This window comes from Cynoglossus semilaevis, chromosome 11 (assembly GCF_000523025.1).
Source record: "Cynoglossus semilaevis isolate Cse_v1.0 chromosome 11, Cse_v1.0, whole genome shotgun sequence".
Classification (NCBI taxonomy): Eukaryota; Metazoa; Chordata; class Actinopteri; order Pleuronectiformes; family Cynoglossidae; genus Cynoglossus; species Cynoglossus semilaevis.
The window spans coordinates 16353869-16374474 of NC_024317.1; the positions used below are offsets into that span (position 1 = coordinate 16353869).

At 40.5% G+C, this 20606-nt stretch overlaps 2 protein-coding genes across 3 annotated transcripts; one reads left to right on the forward strand and one right to left on the reverse strand.

Annotated features, from left to right (window-relative positions):
* The first annotated feature begins 46 nt into the window (after positions 1-46).
* ilrun (inflammation and lipid regulator with UBA-like and NBR1-like domains) lies at positions 47-6613 on the forward strand. The gene is made up of 5 exons (XM_008320945.3): positions 47-962; positions 1958-2112; positions 2200-2397; positions 2506-2795; positions 4465-6613. The coding sequence occupies exons 1-5, from the start codon at positions 805-807 to the stop codon at positions 4498-4500; spliced, it is 837 nt and encodes a 278-aa protein (XP_008319167.1). The 5' UTR covers positions 47-804; the 3' UTR covers positions 4501-6613.
* A 4454-nt stretch (positions 6614-11067) lies between these two features.
* Positions 11068-20123, reverse strand: spdef (SAM pointed domain containing ets transcription factor). Of its 2 annotated transcripts, none has more exons than XM_008320946.2 (6): positions 19718-20123; positions 13595-14023; positions 12699-12896; positions 12497-12544; positions 12283-12417; positions 11068-11945 (listed from the first exon to the last, which is right to left on the reverse strand). In XM_008320946.2, exons 2-6 carry the CDS (start codon positions 14019-14021, stop codon positions 11767-11769), a joined length of 987 nt encoding a protein of 328 aa, XP_008319168.1. In that variant the 5' UTR covers positions 14022-14023; positions 19718-20123; the 3' UTR covers positions 11068-11766. The 2 variants fall into 2 exon arrangements, with proteins under 2 accessions (XP_008319168.1, XP_024916253.1); XM_025060485.1 differs by lacking the exon at positions 19718-20123 and adding an exon at positions 14173-16001.
* Between the last annotated feature and the right edge of the window lie 483 nt (positions 20124-20606).

Here is a 20606-nt window from a genome sequence, read left to right on the forward strand (position 1 = left end):
GGTGATTGACCTCTAACCTGTAACTCTGCTTATTTCCATATCAGATGAGAACCACGACTCCTGTGTCATCCACGGACTTGATCATGTTGTTGTTTGATACACAGCCATACAACAGAGGGCTCAGTACAAAGCCCTGAGTGAATCCAGTGGTGAAGAGTGCCACCCCACGTGGACCACCTGTTGTCTGTTAGACAGAAAGTTGTATATCCACTGGCAGACCATAATGTTAAAGCCCCATGTCACTCAGCTTAGTAACCAGCCTATAGGGCACTTTGGTATTGAAGGCTGAGCTATAATCCACAAACAGCACTGTCACATTGTTCCCTTTTCCAAAGTATGCGGTAATATATTAACTTGTTATTTGAGTTGTGTTTGGGGTGGGCAAAATGGTTTGTTCAGTCTTGTAGCCCAAGTTCTGCTGTTTTATTTGATGTGCGACATCATTATATTCCATAGGTAGGTAAACTGTTTCACTCTGTGTTTGCAAAGTGCTTCACCAAGACCCCCACCAAGTCCCCCAATTGGAAGTCTTTGGGGTTTAAAGGGTTAAATGAAAACCCAATGAAAAGATCGCTGCAAACGGCAACAGATGACGTCGACGCCCACTGTTTGATTGGAGGAGATTGCGCCCGCGCACGACGTCATACACCGTCCCACTGCTCGTGTCATGCGCACTATCGCTTGTTGTTGTTAAACTGGTTGTTATGGCTGGACAAGGCCTCCGATTAAACTGAGAGAGAAGACCCCCACTCTCCTTCCCTTCCTCCCGCACTAACCCGTTCCGCCGCGGGACGCCCGCCGGCCATGGAGGGTACAGATATGGACGTGGACGCGGAGCTCATGCAGAAGTTCAGCTGCATGGGAACCACGGACAAGGACGTCCTCATCTCGGAGTTTCAGAGACTGTTGGGTTTCCAGCTAAATCCAGCCGGCTGCGCCTTCTTCCTGGACATGACCAACTGGTAAATGGGGGTGTTTAAGGGGCCTTCTGTTGACCAGCAACATGACTCTTATTAAAGCTGTTGAAACGGTTACACGTCACGCGTTAAGGCGTTAAAACAGGCGTTTTCTAAACGTTCTGTTTTCCAGCAAAGAGGAGAGGACACGAGGAAGGACAGCTTACTCCCAGCTCTGAGTTAAAGTGAAAACGGAAGTGAAACGTTAAAGTTTGTCTAGATCGTGCGTTTCATTCACTTGAAATACCTAAACAACATAGAGCAAGCAAACTAACTCGTCCGAAGGCTAATTTGGGCACAGGGAACCTCGGTGTAGATTATTAGCCTTGTTACATAATGGTTTCGGTTGCAAAGCTTCCTGAGAGGAATAGACTACTGGAGGCTGCCACTTCACGTTAGCCTGATGACGTAACCAGTCGTGATCAACGACTATGAGCAGCTGACAAGCGTCTCTGATCAGCTGATACCAGTCCTCATTTTAATTCGTGTTGGCCTGATTGGACAGGTATTTGCATTGCAGCCCCCCACTGAATTATACCAGTCTAATTAAAACATTTTAGGAGTAAATAAAGGAGGAAGTGACTCTCAAAAGGATTAAATAAATACAACCTACTGATTTTTTTCCTTATTGCTAATAGAAGAACTGAAGCCATCCCAGATGTTCTGGACAAGCTGGCAGTCAGTGTATTGTGGATAAAAAGTTATATTTTGTGCAGCCTTATCTTTACAACACAAGCTAATGACTGATCTGCATGTTGGATTGTGGGGGGAATCAAGGCCCCCACAAAGAACCCCCAACAAAACAGGGAATACATGCAACTCCATATTGAAATGCCATTAGTCTGAGACATGACACAAGCCAGTGACCTTTCTGTTTAACGTCTGTGTCAATGTGCCACTGTAACACTGTTCAGCAATATCCTCAAATATCTTCTTCTGTGACCTTGTGCTCAGTAATTGTCAGCTCCTGGTAGCTTGATTTAACCTTTCTGTTTTTACAGGAACCTTCAGGCTGCTATTGGTGCATATTATGACTTTGAAAGTCCCATTGTGAATACACCCTCCATGTCCTTTGTTGAAGATGTGACTATTGGTGAAGGAGAGTCTGTCCCTCCAGATACACCGTTTACAAAGACCTGGAGAATACAGAACACTGGTATAAAAGTTGTCGCATTTTAGACCTTACCTTCATCTTGAGTTTCTTTACTTCATTGTGAGATGACCTGTGGTTTATATGCTATAGGTGCAGAGGCATGGCCCCCGGGGGTTTGTCTGAAGTACGTTGGAGGGGATCAGTTTGGACATGTAAACACAGTCATGGTGAAATCTCTAGACCCCCAAGAAATATCCGACGTGAGTGTGCAAATGCGGAGTCCCACAAATCCTGGCATGTATCAGGGTCAGTGGCGAATGTGCACAGCCAACGGGTTGTTCTACGGAGGTAAGAAATAATTTGGGATTAATTTATGTTATTCTCATGATCATTGGTAGAAAGATTTAAATGTTGTTATTCAGACAGAATATTTAGCCGTGATCCATGCCTTTGCAGATGTTATCTGGGTGATTCTCAGTGTAGAAGTCGGAGGCCTCCTCGGCGTGACCCAGCAGCTTTCGTCCTTTGAGACTGAATTCAACACCCAGCCTCAACGGAACGTGCAGGGAGACTTCAACCCCTTTGCATCGCCGCAGAAGAACAAACTTGATGCCAGAGATCACGGCGGTACCTGGGATCGGACGCCAGAGCCAATCCAGCAAGATCAGAATGGACTGTCTCATAATGCTGTAAATAGGGCCTCTAATGGACTGCAAACAAATCTTTCTGTTGTGACATATGGTCAGGTATGTATGCTGTCAATTGAAAAGTAATGTATGGGGCAATTTGTATTACTTTGACAGATGTCATGGAGGTAATTGGATATTTGTTATTGTCCAGATACTTTGGTAAATTCTGATACTCACTGTCTGTTAAATACCAGACTCTTTGCTTCATGTTGGTCTGAAATGACAACTTTTTTGACAAATTAAGTAATCTCTGAGGGTTACTATTTCTATCCCCATCACGTTTACGTGTGTTTTGAGAAACCCATTGAAAGCATCTATACAGAGTTCCCACCACAGAAGTCTCTTTTGTGCTACAGTGTCTTTGTCCTGTACATTTGTGTCTGCTTCAACAAAAAAATATGATTTTTACCAACAGTCATCATAGATTGAAAATGAAATAACATAGTTTTTAGAACCAATGTTGTAGTTTGTGGTGGCTCATAAATGGGAACTGAATGAAAAATCCTATCAATTTGCATTGGTTCAAAGGAGGTCATCTGTCTCTACCTGTTGGTTCGTGCTTTCCATGGTTTGTGTCCGCTGAGACATCTTTGAAATCTTAGTCTCTGTGTTTTCGTTTGACTCTTTAAAGCAGCAGTGATGGATCATCGCAGTTGATTATGTTTGGACAATAGCGTGACACTATTAAGCTACATTCTTTATTTAAACATGAAATTGCATGACATCATGACTGTCCAAAGTGCTTTTAAAAATGCGATCCTCTCACATCTATTGCGCGACATGTCCTAACAAAGACACTATCACCTTAGCCTGTGGCATGCAGGTGGAGAAAAGAAAGTATCGGATAGATATCGGTATCGGCTGATTGTCCAAGTTAAGGTTCCAGTAACATGAAAGTAACATGAAAAAGTTGAGCCATCCCAAATTTAAATTTTAGTAAAAGTCACAGGTAGATTATTATTTTGTCTCTCTAATTTAACACAATTTATCACAGGTAGATTATTATTTTGTCTCTCTCTCAGCTCTGTAGCAGTTGCAATAATTAAGTAGCTGCCACCCCTACTGAACGGCCTACATAACAGAAACCCTGAGTGTTATTGGGGCAATTAATTTTAAATACGTGTCTTTGTGAGCTGCAGAAGACACAGATAAGAGAATGTAATGTGTCGAATCTTCAGTGTGGGTTGTCTTTGTGTCAGGTAGTCAGCCAGGAACTCACACTGATTCTGACAGATGAACTGAATGGTGGGGTGTGTCCAAATTGGTCCAAACTGATAGCAGTGATTGATGACATTTTTGTCCCACAGCCAGGTTGGGACGCACTCATGCACCGCAAGGAATGTGGTTTTGTGATCCAATCTGAAGATGAGATGATGCGTTTGTGTCCTCAACACTGAAGACACAGAACTATGTTATCCGCAGTTGTCTGATCAGGGTCATAGTTGACTTGTACTTCAGCCAGAATCTAATGTTGGGTTGACGTGGACGTGGAATTCAGCTACTACTTTTCTGTGTAAACAACTGCATTTGCCTCTAGGTGTGGCTGTTGTAATCATGTAACGTAGCAACATCTCCAAGCTTCTCTACCGTCATTGAACTTGTCGTTTGTCAGCCTATCACTGCTTTTATATACACAATTAATTTAATTAACTTAACTAACTAAACCACACTAGATTTTTTTCTTTTGCACATGACATTCTAATGTTTGTTCTCTACCATTTTCCAGGGTATTCATGGACCATATCCATTCGATCAGAGCTAGAATGACAGACATGCTCCCCTCCATGGTGGTTGATCAGGGAGTCGACACTATTGAAGAAGATGGCGGGGGGTGGACATTTGTTTTATACTGACTAATGACTACCTTTTCCCAGCCAAAGGCTCTATCCACAGAAACAGAAGAAACAGTGGAGCGATGGATTACATGTTTATGCTGCAGAGGAACATCAACATGTGGACTGGCATGTGTGAATGCTTCATCCATGCAGTGCTGTAAAACCATTCAACACACACAACTGTTTAAGTTTACGTTATAGAATGTTGCTGATTACCAGTCAAACAGTGTCTTTGTCGGTCTACGGTCCACAGTGGAGACATCTGCAGGGCCTTGTCGTCTCGAATCATGAAAGCGTTTTTGTTTGAGGTCCGCTGTGTTCTTTGGACATGTTTTGTCTGTCTTTTTAGCCCTGGAATAATGGCCATAAGTGATGTAAATGTCATGGTGCTGCCACTTACACTGTCTGAGAGGCAGAGCTGGTACGTGCTCGCTACGTGTTTGAGATAAACTGTGCAGAAATATTTTCTTCATTAAAATTTGGGCAGTCAAACTTTTTAAAAAATCTGATTGATCACAGAGGTGCTGTGGATTATTCATGATTAATCACGATTAATTCTAACCAATCATGATTAAATACATATATCTGACTAATCTGTTAATAAGACAGAAAATTAGATAACTCAAAACTGAGCTTCCAGAGTTGGTAATGTTTAGTCATTACTGTGGTTCTTGATGATGGCGTGTCAAGAGTTTCAAAACTCAGGTGAAGTGGTTGTCTTCGACAATATTAACCACTCTACAGTCCCTCATGAATCATTTGACAATTGGGTCTGTGAGCTGTGAGCTATTTTAAGCTAAAGCTTCTGTAAAACTAACTTTCCAAAATTTCCACACAGTGTGTATTTGACGACATGTGTATTGACTGTATTAGAAATAAATGCCTTCATTTTGACAGCCCTAATTTTAATGTTTTTGTGTGAGGGCACTTTGGGATAAATGGTAAACACAGCTTGAGCTGTTGTTTTTTTTTTTTTTTCTTTCGCTATTACTACATCAAGCTTTTACTTTGAAAGGGCATAATAAATGCAGAGAAACAACAGCCAAACTTATGCTAGAAAAAGTAAGAAGTTCAGGCCAGACGTGCACTAAAACAAAATTTGAAACATCCACCCTGCAGATGCATCCAGTGTCCACTAGTCGACCTGAATAGTACTTCACTGAAGTCAGTTTTTCTTTTAGATCTAAAAATAACCAGAAAATCAGTGGAGCACACGGTTCCTGATGCAACAGTGATCATAGACATGCTTTTGGCCTCTGTGGGATGACCTTGATGATTTTTTTTAATTATTATTAAATATGTCAATCTTGTTTTACTTCTCCACAGAAAAAGTCAGCCTAATGAAAACTGTGCATAAGAATACCTTGTGGTTAACGTGGGCCGTTGAAAGTTGGACAACAGGTGTAGATCTTGGAGAGATTTGCTTATGACATATTTTCTACTCAACATACTGTATATTGTATGTTGTGAATGCTTTCATATGAATGAAGAAGTACAGATGGATGACTGTTGATGATATGTCAGTGTGTCCGGTAATTAAGCGTCCAATCGTCTCCACTGGCATGGACCATGTGGGTTTTCTTACACTTAATTATCATTAAGTGCCAAGTTTGAAAGAGAGGCTGTCACCTCAGTGTGACGGGCATCGACGGGTCTGTTCTGAGGCGTCTGCGGGATGTGGGCGCTGGAAAGTTTTTTGACATTTAGAAGTCCATATATCTCATTCATGTTTACAGGCTCTACATTATTTATTCTCTTTTACCATGACATTTGTTTGTTTGTTTTTTCTTAACAGGAAAATTCTGAAATGTTTTAAGGTCATTTTTAAAAAATGTAGGAAGATTTTTTTGTGTCACCAAGGTTAATTAAAATAATGTCAGAGAAAAAGCTGAAAATGACTAGTATTATCTGAATTTGTATTATGAGGTATTGATTTAACAGTTGGTCCTCATTCATACCAGAACCAATGCTATTTTATACTTTGTCCCTTAAATATTCCCAAAAAGAACTTAAGAATAAAAAGTCCAGCCTCAGACCAAATATATATTCCTGAATTCACTCTGTTGTTGAAGTGTAATCTTTTTCATAGATGACTTCTACAAAACGAGGAATCTAACCAGAGTTGTTGGTCTTCCAGCTCTTGAACCATGCTGCAAAACAACATTTTTTTGTTAAATTGTTTCAAACTGATGCAGAAGAAGTTTGGTGACAGTAAGATCTAGCCACAGTTTTAGAAAGTGTTTTTAAAAAGCCATTTTAATTTATTTTATCTTGACATAGCGTTACGTGTGCGAGTGCATCCGACTCTGTGTTGGGGCTGTATGGGTGTAAATGACATACTGACATACTGTAGGAAAAGTCTCTGAAGTTAATTTATTTCCATCTGAGAGGTCTATTCCATAAAGTCGACGTTCTCCTTTAGAGCCACCAGATGGCGCTAATAACTAATCAACCAACTTGTCTTTGTGGAGTCTGTTTTTCTCGGACGAGTCAAGTTGGGAGTGAAGTTAAAATCACGTCACCATGTTTCACCATCAGTTAAGACCGTTGAGGTTTAATCATGACGTTGTCATCCTTGATCGTCCTTAAAGTCCTGGTGCTGGGAATTGTTGGAATGACTGAGTCGCACCATGTTGACGTTATTCAGGAAGAATAGGAACTTCCATTTGTGTGGAAGTCATGCTTTGGTAGAACTGCTTAAAATATTCCCCACAACTTTTAATTGTTTTATTTATTTATTTTTTTTACAGAAGCCTGGTTGTTAAAGTTAATCGATCCACACATTTTAAATACTCCTGAACTCCTGAGTCAGTATTTTTCCTACAACTGATACCTTGTACCAACAATTTGATCGATCTCTGTTCCTCAGCATGTCTTCTATTCAACTGTTTGTGAAATCTAGTGCTTCACATTGCTGCGTTGATGTCACACCAGTTAAATTATAATTTGTCAGAAAACCACCTGCAGCCTGTGTTACTGTTTGGACTGAGTCAGCGCAGCACTCCTCCCCAACAGTATACACCGTTCTGCTGGTGCCTCTTTTATTCACCTCAGTGTGTGTGTTCAAGCTTTAGTGTAATTGTAATTTCTCCAGCGTGTATCTGTGTGTGTGTGTGTGTGTGTGTGTGTGTGTGCATTGGGCAAGTTTAGTTATGTGTGGACTTGGAGGTGTGCTGTCGTGGATGCACCGTGTCACAGTGTACACTACAAAGTACTGACAGAGCACATGTATGTGAAGAGACAGTGACAAATAAAGCATTTTCCCCCTCTTGTACCTACAGTACACCTAGTACATTTGTACGATTAACTTACCAGTAAAACTAAGACTGACGTATTTTTAACCACAACACTTATGATCCCGCCGTGTTTGACTTCCTCCTCCCTCGCTCTGTTAGAGTATTAATAAAATCCAACTGTAAGGCTGCAGCCAGCAGGGTCATATCTGCTGCTTCAATCAAACGTGTGCCACCTGTTAGGAAAACAGAAGTGATTCAGAGCAGCAGGTTATGACCTGCAGTGGACGGCACTAAGTCAACCTTTACTGTAAAACAACCTCAATCAACATGCCTTCAAACTGCAGCATTTAACTACTGCAGTAGCTCAGTTCTGACCGCAGGTCATTGTGTTTACTTTGTTAAAGTCAATTTATTCTATACTTCCTGATGCATGTATTATGGAAGTCTGAGACAAATATATTACAAGTAGGTTTGATATTTAAACATTTTAATCCTCAGTAGGGCATAAAAACATTTTTTCATGAACATCTTTTAATTATATTATACATGTTTTTCTTACACTTTATTGGCAATTTATTTTGATCCAAATAGGAAAACAATGCTCACAAATGTAAGCCTTATACTTGAAATTAGCTTTACTTTAAATATCAATATCATCATTCCATGGGTTAGTAATCTTGCCTTACAGTGAGGAGGTCACTGGTTTGATTCCTGGGTATAATGATGTGTTTTCTCCAGCCTCTCTAGTTTCCTCCAAAAGTCCAAATATAAGAATTAGGTCAATTCACTCTAAATTGACAAGAGGTGTGAATTTGAGTGTGAAAATTTGATTGTCTCTATACGTGGCCCTGTGATGGAGTTGAAAACTATTCAGGGTCAAAGAGGTCAAAGATGAACAAGTGCAACATTCAAAACTTGCTATTTAAATATAACTGGGATTAACACATTTTAATTTTAAATTCTGCAGTTTGTTTATTGAAGATTTGTTTGCACAATTTCACTTTCAAGTGGATTCAATATTTCACCTGTAAAGTGTACCGCATAATGACAACACTCACTCATGTGAGTCTGTATCTGTGAGTTTTTGCTGATATTTAAACACCAGAACAAACTTGCTCTCAACAACAGGTTCAGCCTGATGATACACAGCTACCACAACATAAGTACATGTTGTCTCAAATGCAAGCAAATGTGTTTGTTTGTTTGGTTAAAGTATACTCGACTTCAAAGAAGAGTACACTGCAGAGTTACTTTGAGTTTTATTTGGTTTGCGTCAGAGTTAGGTTAGGGATTATAATTAAGCAAATATTCTCGATAGCTAAGGCTAAGGTAAAGCAGCTAATAATGTATTATTATATATTATTATATATTACTATTGCAAGGTATGTGATAACAATTGTATATGCCTCAAACCAGGGGTCACCAACTATATAGAGCACACAATGTTTCCTCTTTGATCTTCACAATTTTGGTATCCAGCCATGGGCCGCATCAGAGAGTTTATCAGATCAGATTCAGCCCGCGGGCCGCCAGTTGGAAATGACTGCTTGGCAATAAGATTCCATTCATTATGGTACAACTTGATTGTCAAGTACTATTGTTATTATTATTATTAAAATCATTCTTCGTTTTGCACTTCTAGGCCTTTTTGTTACAAAAAGGAATTATTTCTTTTTCATTTTGACCCCAGCCTGTGGACCTTATTCCTCCTGTGCCGGGATGATTTCACCTCACCTGTCAGTGCAGTAAAAACAAAGGCTTTTTTAATATCTGTGTGATTGAACAGCTGGATGCAGCTCCAGGCTGTGTTCTCTTGGCAGACATTTCACCCTGTGGCTTACCTCAGTCACAGAGCAGTCACGCCAAATCCTTAAACATGTCAGAAGTTTGAACAGTTAGCAGGGAGGAGAAACAAGAGATCAAGTGTCAATTCACATGTAGCATGAGTAACTTTATCCAGATCCATTTGAAGTGTTCAGTTGTGTGTGTGAAGCTGGGTTTGGATTGGCTCCTTACCTTTATGAAGGACACCAAACAGGTGTGTGTTTATACTTAACTTAATTATTAAGGTAAAGTTGATTCTTTTGAAAGTTCAGGTGTTGTTTGCTTTTAAGGCAAAACTCTCTTCTATGTCTTTGGATTAACAGGGGAGTTGTTAATCCACCAAACCGTTAAATGAAAGCAGTAGGAGTAAAGAAAGAGAAAGTTGAAGGGTGTGAACATGGAGGAAAGAGGACGTTTTAAAGACCTGCCAGTAAATTAGTGAGGATGCACGTGGGTAGAAAACAAAACCCAGTTATTTAAATGGAATGACAAAGTTTAAGAGACGTCCTTTTGATTTAAGTGTCCACATGATACTCCCTCCAAAATAAATAAAATAACATGACATGTCATAATAGATGTCTTGGAAATCTATTTTTTTCTATTCAGCTGTGACTGGATGGTGTTTAGTTTGGTCAAAGAAGAGTCATTGTGAAACAAGGTTCAATATGCGGTGGAACAGAGGTTCACGCTGTTGCCTTACGGCTAGTTCAGTTGTTCTGTATGGCATGTTCTGCCTTGTGTTGAGGTTTTTGCCAGGTTGGAATAGGTTAAGTGATCACTCTAAAATGAAATGGAACAGAAACTGTGAGCGGTTGATTACATATTGTTTGGAACAGAAACTGTGAGCGGTTGATTACCTGCCTGCCCAACCGTGAAGAGAATGAATCAATACAAGATAAATATAAAAAAATGAATAAATTACTGTTTGTGCACCAACATGGATTTAATCTATTATCCCAAATCTTGTAAAATAATATGTCTTGCTGTTTGCACTCATGGTAAAGCTTGGGATATTTAAAACAGACCTGAACAAGCCATAGTCAGCTGGACTTTTGTCTAGAGCAGACATGGGCAAACTAAGGCCCGGGGGCCGAATGTGGCCCATTTAGCTTTTTTAACTTTTCCAAATTATATAATTGATTTATTATCATTATTATCATTATACTCCTGCCTTTCCCTGCAATACCCACGTTTCCCCAATGGCGTAGAAAATGATAAAAGCATTTTAGCATTTTTGCGTGGCTTTTACATGTTTAGAGTGTCACCAAACATACAGTCACCAGAGCGTTTATATTTCATAGAGAGTGTGCAGAGGACACAGAACTTGATCTGCAGGTACAGACAGCAGATGTGATGGGTATCAGTCAGACACAAACACTGGAAAAAAATGTTTGCATATCATCTCTGTGTTATCTGTGTTCAAGCATTTCATTATTTGACTGTATCGTCCAATCTCTTTATTTGAAACAAACAGGAGTTGTTGAAATGCTTAGCATGTGATAATTACAGTAAACAACAGGAGCGCGTGGTGGACGCTGAGGGACAGTCACAGGTACAGAGACAGGGGAAACAGAAACAATGAATCCTTCCTCACAATCAAACAGTACTGTAGACCCAGTCCATAATCGAAGGATCCACAGATTTGGCCCACGTTAAAAAGGACAACAACCGGGACCAAACCCAAAGAAGAAGAGCTGATGATTCTTAACCACATGTTCATCTGAGGCAGAAAAACTGGCTCCAACTCAAACAGAGACCAGCAACACAGGAGTGCAATTAAAATAATGAGAGGAACAATGGACTGTTTTCTTCCTGGTGCTTGTAAATAAGAAGTTAAACTGTGGAGTGGGGGGGGAGGGGGGGGGGCAGAGAGGCAAAGAGGCAGAATATGCAAATAAAAGGCACTGTGGATTATTATTACTATTGTTATTTGTTGATTTTTAATCATTGGTTTCATTCTGCAGCAGAAAAAAAGCCTCAGCATCCACACTCCTCTCATCACAGGCACAGATACGTCTCCATACATACAGCAGCTGTCTGCTGTCTTCAGCGTTGACAGTCCAAGTGTGTGTCATTGGGGTTGGTCAGTGCATATGTTCTTGTCTTCCTTCCTCCTTCTCCTCCTCCTCCTCTTCATACCGGGTGAACAAACTGGTAAACCAGTCTCTGAGACACGTCAGGTTTACGGATGATGCCCTTCTTGTAGTACTGACGTATGGAGCGGCTCAGTTTGTCATAGTTCATAGCCGGTCTGTTCTTTCTCAGACCCCACAGTCTGGCCACATGGGCCGAGTCTTCAATTTTAAAGATACCTGACGGGGAGAAATCAACATTTTAACAACAGTTCATTTTTATGTTTGCACATATATTCATCAGTCTGCCAGTAATTCTATTCACTCATTTGTTTTTCTAATTCGTCTCAATATTTCTATGTTGTTGTTTTATAGTCTAATGGTTTTGACTAAAAATATTTATTATATCCATGTTTTTAGTTGTCTGGGAATTTCCAAATGTTGAAAGACAGGTCACATGATCTTTAGCAGCAGTGAGGTAAAAAAACATCTGAGTAAATATTCATCCTCAAACATTGTGGCTCACTTCCTATTCCCTTGACCTTTATTGTATAATAATGGTTAATGGTGTTTGAACCTTTTTCTTTGTTGAGCCACCGGATGCAGCGCCCGTAGCTGTGTGGTTTGAGCAGCAGCTCTCGGAGAAACTGCCACAGATGGATAGGTTGACCTGAGCAGGAAGAGTCGGCCTCAGACCAGAGGTTCTCGTTGCCTGAGTGCAGCGAAACAACCAGACATCAACAGGATGTTGTCTTTGCTGTTTGTGTGTCGTTCATTTTTGATAACCATACCTGTGCTCCTGCTGTCTCCAGCTGAACACCTCTCTTTCATCCAGGCAGCTTCAAAAACAACAGAGATGATTATTTACTCTGAGTGAACTCTTCCACCTCCGGCCACATGTACACAAACACGCTGACAAGAACATGTCACTGAGTCACTGAGGCAAGTGCAGAATGAAGTGATTAATTTCCTGAATAAATACCACACCCATACCTGACTTCCATATGTCCAGGTGAGCGTGCAACGTGTCGCCACACTGTGGCGAGCGATGACGAAACTCTTCCTCGTTCATGGCACACAGGTCTTTTCCCGTCAGCTCCTGGAAGGACTTTCCTGCATGGGGCAACCTGTACAGGTGTTCGGTCCACAGCAGCCACTTCTGCACATTTCCACTGTTCCACTCTATGGGGTCTTCAATAAGAAAAGGGAGAGAGAAAAAACTGAGATATGGAGAATACGGTGAGAAGAACGCCTGCTGCCACGACAGTAAAATCCACCTGGTCTGGTGTCGCTGGTCCAATGAATTCTATGAAGTTAATCAGGAAAACAGTCTGTTTATCTGCTGTCACATGTTATATATTCCTTGAATAAACACAGGGCAGCAGCAGTTTAATTGCCCCACAGATCTAATCAATAGAAGCAATGACTGGAGAGTTTATGACGGATAGCGTGAAAAAAAAAAAGCCTGACCATAAATTATGCTCCGTGTGTTTGCTTTGTGAGCACGACTAGACCTCGCCCTTAATACTGTGTGCTTCACTGTCACAAGCCAAGAAACCTCATGCAAAGGTCAGGATTAAACAGATCCTGGAGCAGGCAAACACAGCTTTGAGTCAGTGGGAATATGATGGAGCAGACCTGTCCGGGCTGGGCTGCCCACACGACTCACTGTTGATTCTGGGAGTGAGATCTGCTGGCTTTGGCTTCTCTAAATCAATACCCCACAAAAGGTTGCATTTTGGGATGGAAGACATGTTGTTTACTTTAAAGATTGTTTTTTTTTTTTTTTAACAGATATAACTGACAAATGTTTCTTTGTACGTAAGTCGGTAAAACTGTTAACGCCCAGATGAACGTTGAGAAAGGGCAGCAGGTGTGACGGAGCCTACCTGGAGTGATGTTGAGCAGTTTGCAGGCTGTTTCAATGTCCTTCAGCACCTCTCCCACCACCATGCTCTGCACCTGCTCCAGGGAGCGCTCCTCCTCCTGACCCTCCAGCCCGGGGGACAGTCCCTGCTCCTGGCTGTCGATGACGGGACACTGTTCCGGCTCTTCTCGTGGTTCCATGTGGATCATGGGCACAGTGGCCACCGAGGAGGCCTCGGAGACCTTCACCAGCCAGGCCGCATCTTCTGTGAGAAGCATGTCGAAACAGGAAAGATAGACACCCGACATGCCTCGCTCCAGAGTTTCCACATTTGGTTTGGTCTCCATGTCCCAGGTTTCTGCAGAGCCTCTACTTCGGTCCAAAGCTGTGAGGGACTCGCCTGTCATACCCATCCTCGGCCCATAGGCTGTGTCTTCTGAGTTGGACATCACTAAAAAAAAGAACAACAAGCAACCGGTTGCTCAAATTTCATGTCACAGGATAAATATTTACATATATATTATTAAAAAAACAATCTATCGATTTAATACCAAGACTAAATATATTCTTCCCAAAAAAACATGTTTTCAGCTTTTAAACCTGCAACTGCAGCTGTGTGAAGAAAAGCTGTCAGAGCCCAAGGTGAAATCCTGTCATCCTCCAGAGTCCTCAGTCAAACTGAGGGGCTCCTCAAACCTCCACAATATCTCAGCGTCTAATGGAGACACCGAGAAAATGACTCTCAGAAGACTAGAAGCACTGACAGCCGTGGGGTCAGCTGGATGTGACTGAGTCTGTTATTTGTGGGTCAGTGGCTAAGAATGGCTGATTTCTTGGGAGGTTGGGGCCTCATGTTGAGAACAGAAGCAGCTCCGCGGCCGGCCGTGGCTTTTAAGGTGCCGTCTCCGCAGCTCTCTGTCTCCACTGTCAGCTGGAGATTTTAATCAAATGGACGTTGGTCAACTAGGAAACCAGGGTTTTAATTTCTGAACCAAACACAGATGTTTCTATGCAGACACATTTTACCACCTGTTGCACCACTCTGTGGCATACTGAGTAGGTGAGGGTGAGGATAATTGGCCTTGGAAGCAGCAATGGCTGCTTTTTACTTAGTGTCAAAAAGTGAGTGCTTCTTTATTAGGATATATAAGTGGACTTTTCTTTTGACAATTTTTCAAATGCATAATTCATGGTTTGTAAAATTGGAACAAAAGCTGACATTTTCTTCCCTTGGAATACGATAATTACGTTGCATCAATATTTCAGTCATTTTTGGCTTCATGAAATAGGCCCTAACCTTAGGTTTCATAAATCAAGTGTCTCTGTATTCCCTGTGAAAGACAACAAGAAAACCTTCTATTTAAATGTATGCACTTTACAGTCTAAAAACAAGCAGGACTTGGTTCACTGTTCACGCTGACTTGACCTGTGGTGTGAATGGGAACATGAACAGTATGTGTCAGATCTGTCTGTTCTCTGGTCCTGCTGTGTGGGGTAATCAGTGTCATCACACACACCTGTGTCTCTGTCATTAGTCTCACTCCTGTCACCTGGTGCCCTGGGTATATATACCTCTCTCCCTCACTCTGTGCTGTTCTGGTCGAGTCGAGTCAGTTTATGCTCTGTGTTCATGCCCTGTGATGTCCATGCATTGTCTTCCTGTGACCCAGTGAGTTTTTTTTTTTAATGATTTTTTTTTATGATTTTCCTGCCTGCTTCCTGCCATGCCATTGGCCTCCCTGACAGTCTGACCCTGTGGTGTACAGGTGAACTCTTCATCGTCTAACCATTTCTTTACTCCGTGGCTCTAGCTTCTTGCAAGCCTGAAGTGAATGCTCTCAAACTCATATTCAGAGGGCCATTTCTGGTCCATGACCCTCCACCTCTGACCCATGCATGTCAGCGATAATTAACTGTTGCCCTTAAAGTCACTTGTTATTCATTTTTTATTTTTTCCAATCAGCATAATGTTTTTTTTTCCCTTTACAAGATTTATGTAGGCAGTTTGTAGTTCCGTTGTTCTCCTGAAGGACTAGTCGATAAGTTTGTGTTCTTAGGAAACTGCCCACTGTACGTCTGCGTTTATGGACATCAGCTGGAACACCAGTGCTGTAATCTCAGGGTGAAGTCACACATAAACACATGATGTGCAGCTGCCACAGCTGGCATATGGGAGGAAGGCACGCTGCTGTCACACACCTATACACACACACACACACACACACACACACACACACACACACTGGGGTTTATCGGTGCCTGATGCCACTGGCCAAGTGTGCTCCCACTGTGCACATGTTCCCAGAGACACTAAAGAAGTTAGTGTCATAAAAGCTGGTGATAATGGACAAGACCCGCTGTCTGTGTTGTTGTTATCACACAAGTGTGTTGATTGACTGTAAAACAGGAAACAATGGGATTATTTTAATCCCACCTCTTGGTTTTAACTTCTGTTCACTTGGGTCCTCTTGGTTTTAACTTCTGTTCACTTGATGGCGTTTGTATTGAAAACAGAATATAGGTTTCCATGATGATCACGATCTCTGATTTTAATATAAAAGGCACAAGACCAAGATAGATGGGAAGTGAAGGTGAAGAGGAAGAGGTATGGAGGTGATGAAGGAGGACATGGATATGGAGGTGGTGATAAAGAAGAAGGTGAAGCAGCAGAAGAATAAGAAGAGAGAGGAAAAAATATGACCACCAGCAGGCGCTCTAACCACTTGTTGGTTATTGTCTAAATTTGATGACGTGTCTCTAAACAGATCTTTGACTCGGTGTGATCGAGACTAATTCTATTCAAATGCTTCAAATATGGTCTAAATATATATAATCATTCTACCCAAAGATCAAGTTATCTTCTTCAGCCTTGCACATGAAGTCCCTCCTACCATCCCCTTCCCTTCCTCTGACTTCCCCCACTGTAAAACTCCACTTCCCCGTTTCTCTTTTATCTGGTGTTAGACTATAACCCACTCTCCCCTTCACTCCATCAGGAGTCAGATTAAAGCTTCCTGGTATGTCGGCCTGGGCTGCAGTGTGTGTGTGTTCACTCCACTCTGCAACAGCTTGCGCTAAGCCCATTAGCAAAGCAAATTTAGCCATATTACCTTCTTCCCAAAGGAAGAGGGGGCACAGGAAAAAAGGACACAAACACAGCCCCCCGGGGAGAAGGATTAAGACTCTGACTGATCTCTAAATGAGAACGGTCAAGACGCTGATATTCATTTTAGGAGAATTAGACTCTGCTCCATTTACTCAGCAAAGTCAGCCTGCGGCACCGAAAAGGAAAGGAGCCAGGACTCCAGGCGTCCACGCTGGGAACCGACTCTTCAGTGTTCTTTATGAGGATGGTCAGGACTGGGTGTGAAGTTCCTGGTGTGAACTTTTATATTGATTATCATTCAGTCCATGTTTCGTCCCCTTTCTTACAGTATATTTTGGATTTTTCTAAATGCAAACACATACTTTTTGAAGATATCCCTGAAGCTTTTTATCTCACGTTTTAGTTTTTGATGACTATTTTATACAACTACCAGAACCAATGACCCCTTCTGTAGTGTCCCTCTGTCTTTTTTTTAAACTGGTCAACTGTTAGAGATTAAGTAAATTTTTTTTTTTTTGCTTTTTTGTGTGGATGAAATTTAACAAGCATCTGTCTGATGTCAAACTCTCGTGAATGCTCTGCTCATCTGTTGGTTGAGTCTGAATCTGTGAGAGCGCGTTCAGCCATGCGCGACTGTTTGCTGTGCGAGCGAAAGGCATAAAGGTTTTGTTGTCTTTTGTTATCGCCTCTTCTGGGTACCTTAAAAACTTCCAAGGAAGTCGTTGTTCCACGGAGCAAACAAGGAGGATTTTCATTATTATTTCAACAGACCCACTTGTGATAAGAGGAGACACTGTTCAAAACAAAACAAAAAAAGATGTTCCTTTAACACAATCCTAACCTTTATATATTATATATATATATATATAGATCATATTGCCTTGAAATAAAATTCTGATCAATTCTATCATGTATGTTATTTTGCTGTTAGCAAGCAAGATGAAAGTATAGCTAAAAGTATAAAATTACCATTTTGCTGTTAGCAAGCAAGAAAGTATAGCTAAAAGTATAAAATTACTTAAAACTTTACTTTTGTAAGTCTTTGTAGCGCCGCCTTGTGGTTTGTGTTATACACTTATAAACAATAAATCATCACAAACATCTAATGTGCTGTGTTTTTAGACCACTGGTTTTAGATCATTTTTTTATGTTCAAAGACTTTTTGCTTGCTTTAAAAATCTGTTTTTACACTCTAAGAAAATCATTTTGTCAGTGTTATTTAGTTTTCTCCACTGATGTACAGAGTATGAAGGGGGAAAAAAGTGCCAATGGGCATTTTGCAAGAACATTTAAAAAGCCTCATTAAAACTGGTTGCCAAAACACACTGGCTATTGGTTCTAGTGTAATTTAAACCGTTGACTGTGTGTACAGTGAATTACGCCGTGGATAAATATCCAACCACTGAGATTGGACCTGAAGATGGTATCTTAAAGGAATGGTAAGATAAATCTGTCACCTGTTGTTATCAACGTAAGACAGTGATGATGGTGAAGATATGGAGGCTGTGACTGAGGAGCCTGAGGCATGTACTGCTGCAGCATGATCTCAGCTGCTGATAAAAACTGGCCAGGTTGACGGTGTGACTTTTCATTTTAACTGGATTTTTCAAGAGCATTGTGAGCAAATAGGGGAAAAAACAGGTTAAGGTTAATAATAATGTCATGGTAAACTGTTTCATCTTCTTTTGTTTTTATTTTTATTATATTATTTTTATTATAAACAATTCAATTCGTCTCAGGTCCGAGATGATATTAAATATGTTCCAACATTTTCCTGGGGATTCGATTGTTTCAGTCACTGGTTCCAAATTGCAAATTAAAAGCTTATGCTGCAATAATTATGTGCAACTGTGTCTTGTGTACAGGTGACAGTACTATGTGAATATCCCTCCAGACTGTCTTGATACTGTAGTACTAATTAGTACAAATGTCATATAAAAAGGGTTGATTTTCTCTTTTTGCTTTAATGTGAAGGAACAATATAGAATAACTAATTTATAATTATTGCACCAATGTATTGCCATTTATGTCTGACTTTAACTGGACAGCTACACAGTGGAGCCGCTGATGACGAGGCACTCTGACTGGCTCTTTGTATTCTCTGTGTTTTAATTGTGGGTGGGGTTTGTTGACAGTGTGGAAAATTACTGAACTTAAAAATAAAATAAAAAAAAACATTCAGATGTTCCATGTGAAAAAAGTAACGTTGTCGTCCTGATCAGATAGGATGATCTCAAACTATAATCCACCAGTCTTTTATTTCCTTTTCAATTTCATTTTACTGAGTCATCATTATTTCCACTTTAGAAAACAGAAGCAGTTTGGTGTTGGTAGTAACTGAAGCAGTTTTTACGTATTACTCATTTTTATTTCTATTACTATGATCTATGATGTGTTCTTTTGTATATATATATATATATGTATATATACCAAGTTTTAGTTATTGATTGTCATATTGAAATACGTATATGTATATGTGTTTTTTATTGATTTATTGCATCAGTGGTTCTTAAACTATGGTACACAAACCCCTGGTGGTATTTAGGATCAATGCCTTAACTAAACTTAACACAGGTAAATTCAATTCAATTCAATTCAATTCAATTCAATTCAATTCAATTCAATTCAATTCAATTAACACAGTCATATTAGAATTCACAGTCATCTGAAACAGAATTCCAATACATTCCCTTTTACCAGGAAACTTTTTTTGTTGTTGAGTTTTTTTATTAATAATATAATAAAAGAACATTTAAAAAGCCTCATTAAAACTGGTTGCCAAAACACACTGGCTATTGGTTCTAGTGTAATTTAAACCGTCGACTGTGTGTACAGTGAATTACGCCGTGGATAAATATCCAACCACTGAGATTGGACCTGAAGATGGTATCTTAAAGGAATGGTAAGATAAATCTGTCACCTGTTGTTATCAATATTTTTTTTCAAACCAGTTAAATAAAATGTTAAACAAACAAACAAACAAAAAAAAACAGTAAAATGTTCTGACACGATGTGAGGCTAAGTCTACGTCTTTCTTACCGTGACAAGGATGCTCTGACTGTGGATGCGGTGCAGCTCTGGTTCGTTTCTTTTTCCGGTTCTGATCAATTCTTGAGCAAGAGATGGGTGAGTGTGGAATCACCCCTGATGATGTCACAGAGCCCCCAGCTCTGAGGCCTCAGACCCTCCCAGGCTTTCTTCTTTCTTTTTTTTTTTTTTTTTTGTGGAATCACAGATAACCTGAAAGTCACAGCCTAAAGCACAACTGCAAACTCAACCTCCAGTGGAAGCACCTGCTGGGGGTGTGTACCGACAGAGGGAGAGGGAGAGGGTGAGGGAGAGGGAGCCAGAGAAAGTGAGCGGCTGGGCGAGTGCAAAGGAATTCAAGCACTATTGACTGCAATTTATATTTATAGGGCCATTGTCTGTTTACTTATGCACACAAGGCAGTGTGTGTGTGTGAGTGAGTGAGTGAGAGACAGATATTTCCATATCAATGGTTTTGCTGTTGAAAGCTTCCACCCACACGCTGCTCTTGCAAATGACAAAATGCAACACAGTTCAGTTCAGTTAATTTTAACCTTAACAAACTGTTAACTTAATCAGTTCATTAATATTAAAGTCAATACGTTTTTACTTCTCTTGGATGTTTTACCCCAAATCAGACAAAGGAGCTGAAACCTGACACCACTGTGTGTGTGTCTACAGTCTTTAGTGTTTACACAGTCTGGTTTTAATTCACTATTAAGTTTTCCTTTTGAACAAAGCTACTTGAATCCATATGTAACTTTATTCTCAGATACTGCTCAGCCTTAGGCCTTCTTTTTTATCTACACTCATAGACGTTATAACAATAAGGATTGGGTTCATTTTTCACTCATTTTCATTCTACATTGGCCGTCGGTGTGAATCTGAATGTGAATGGTTA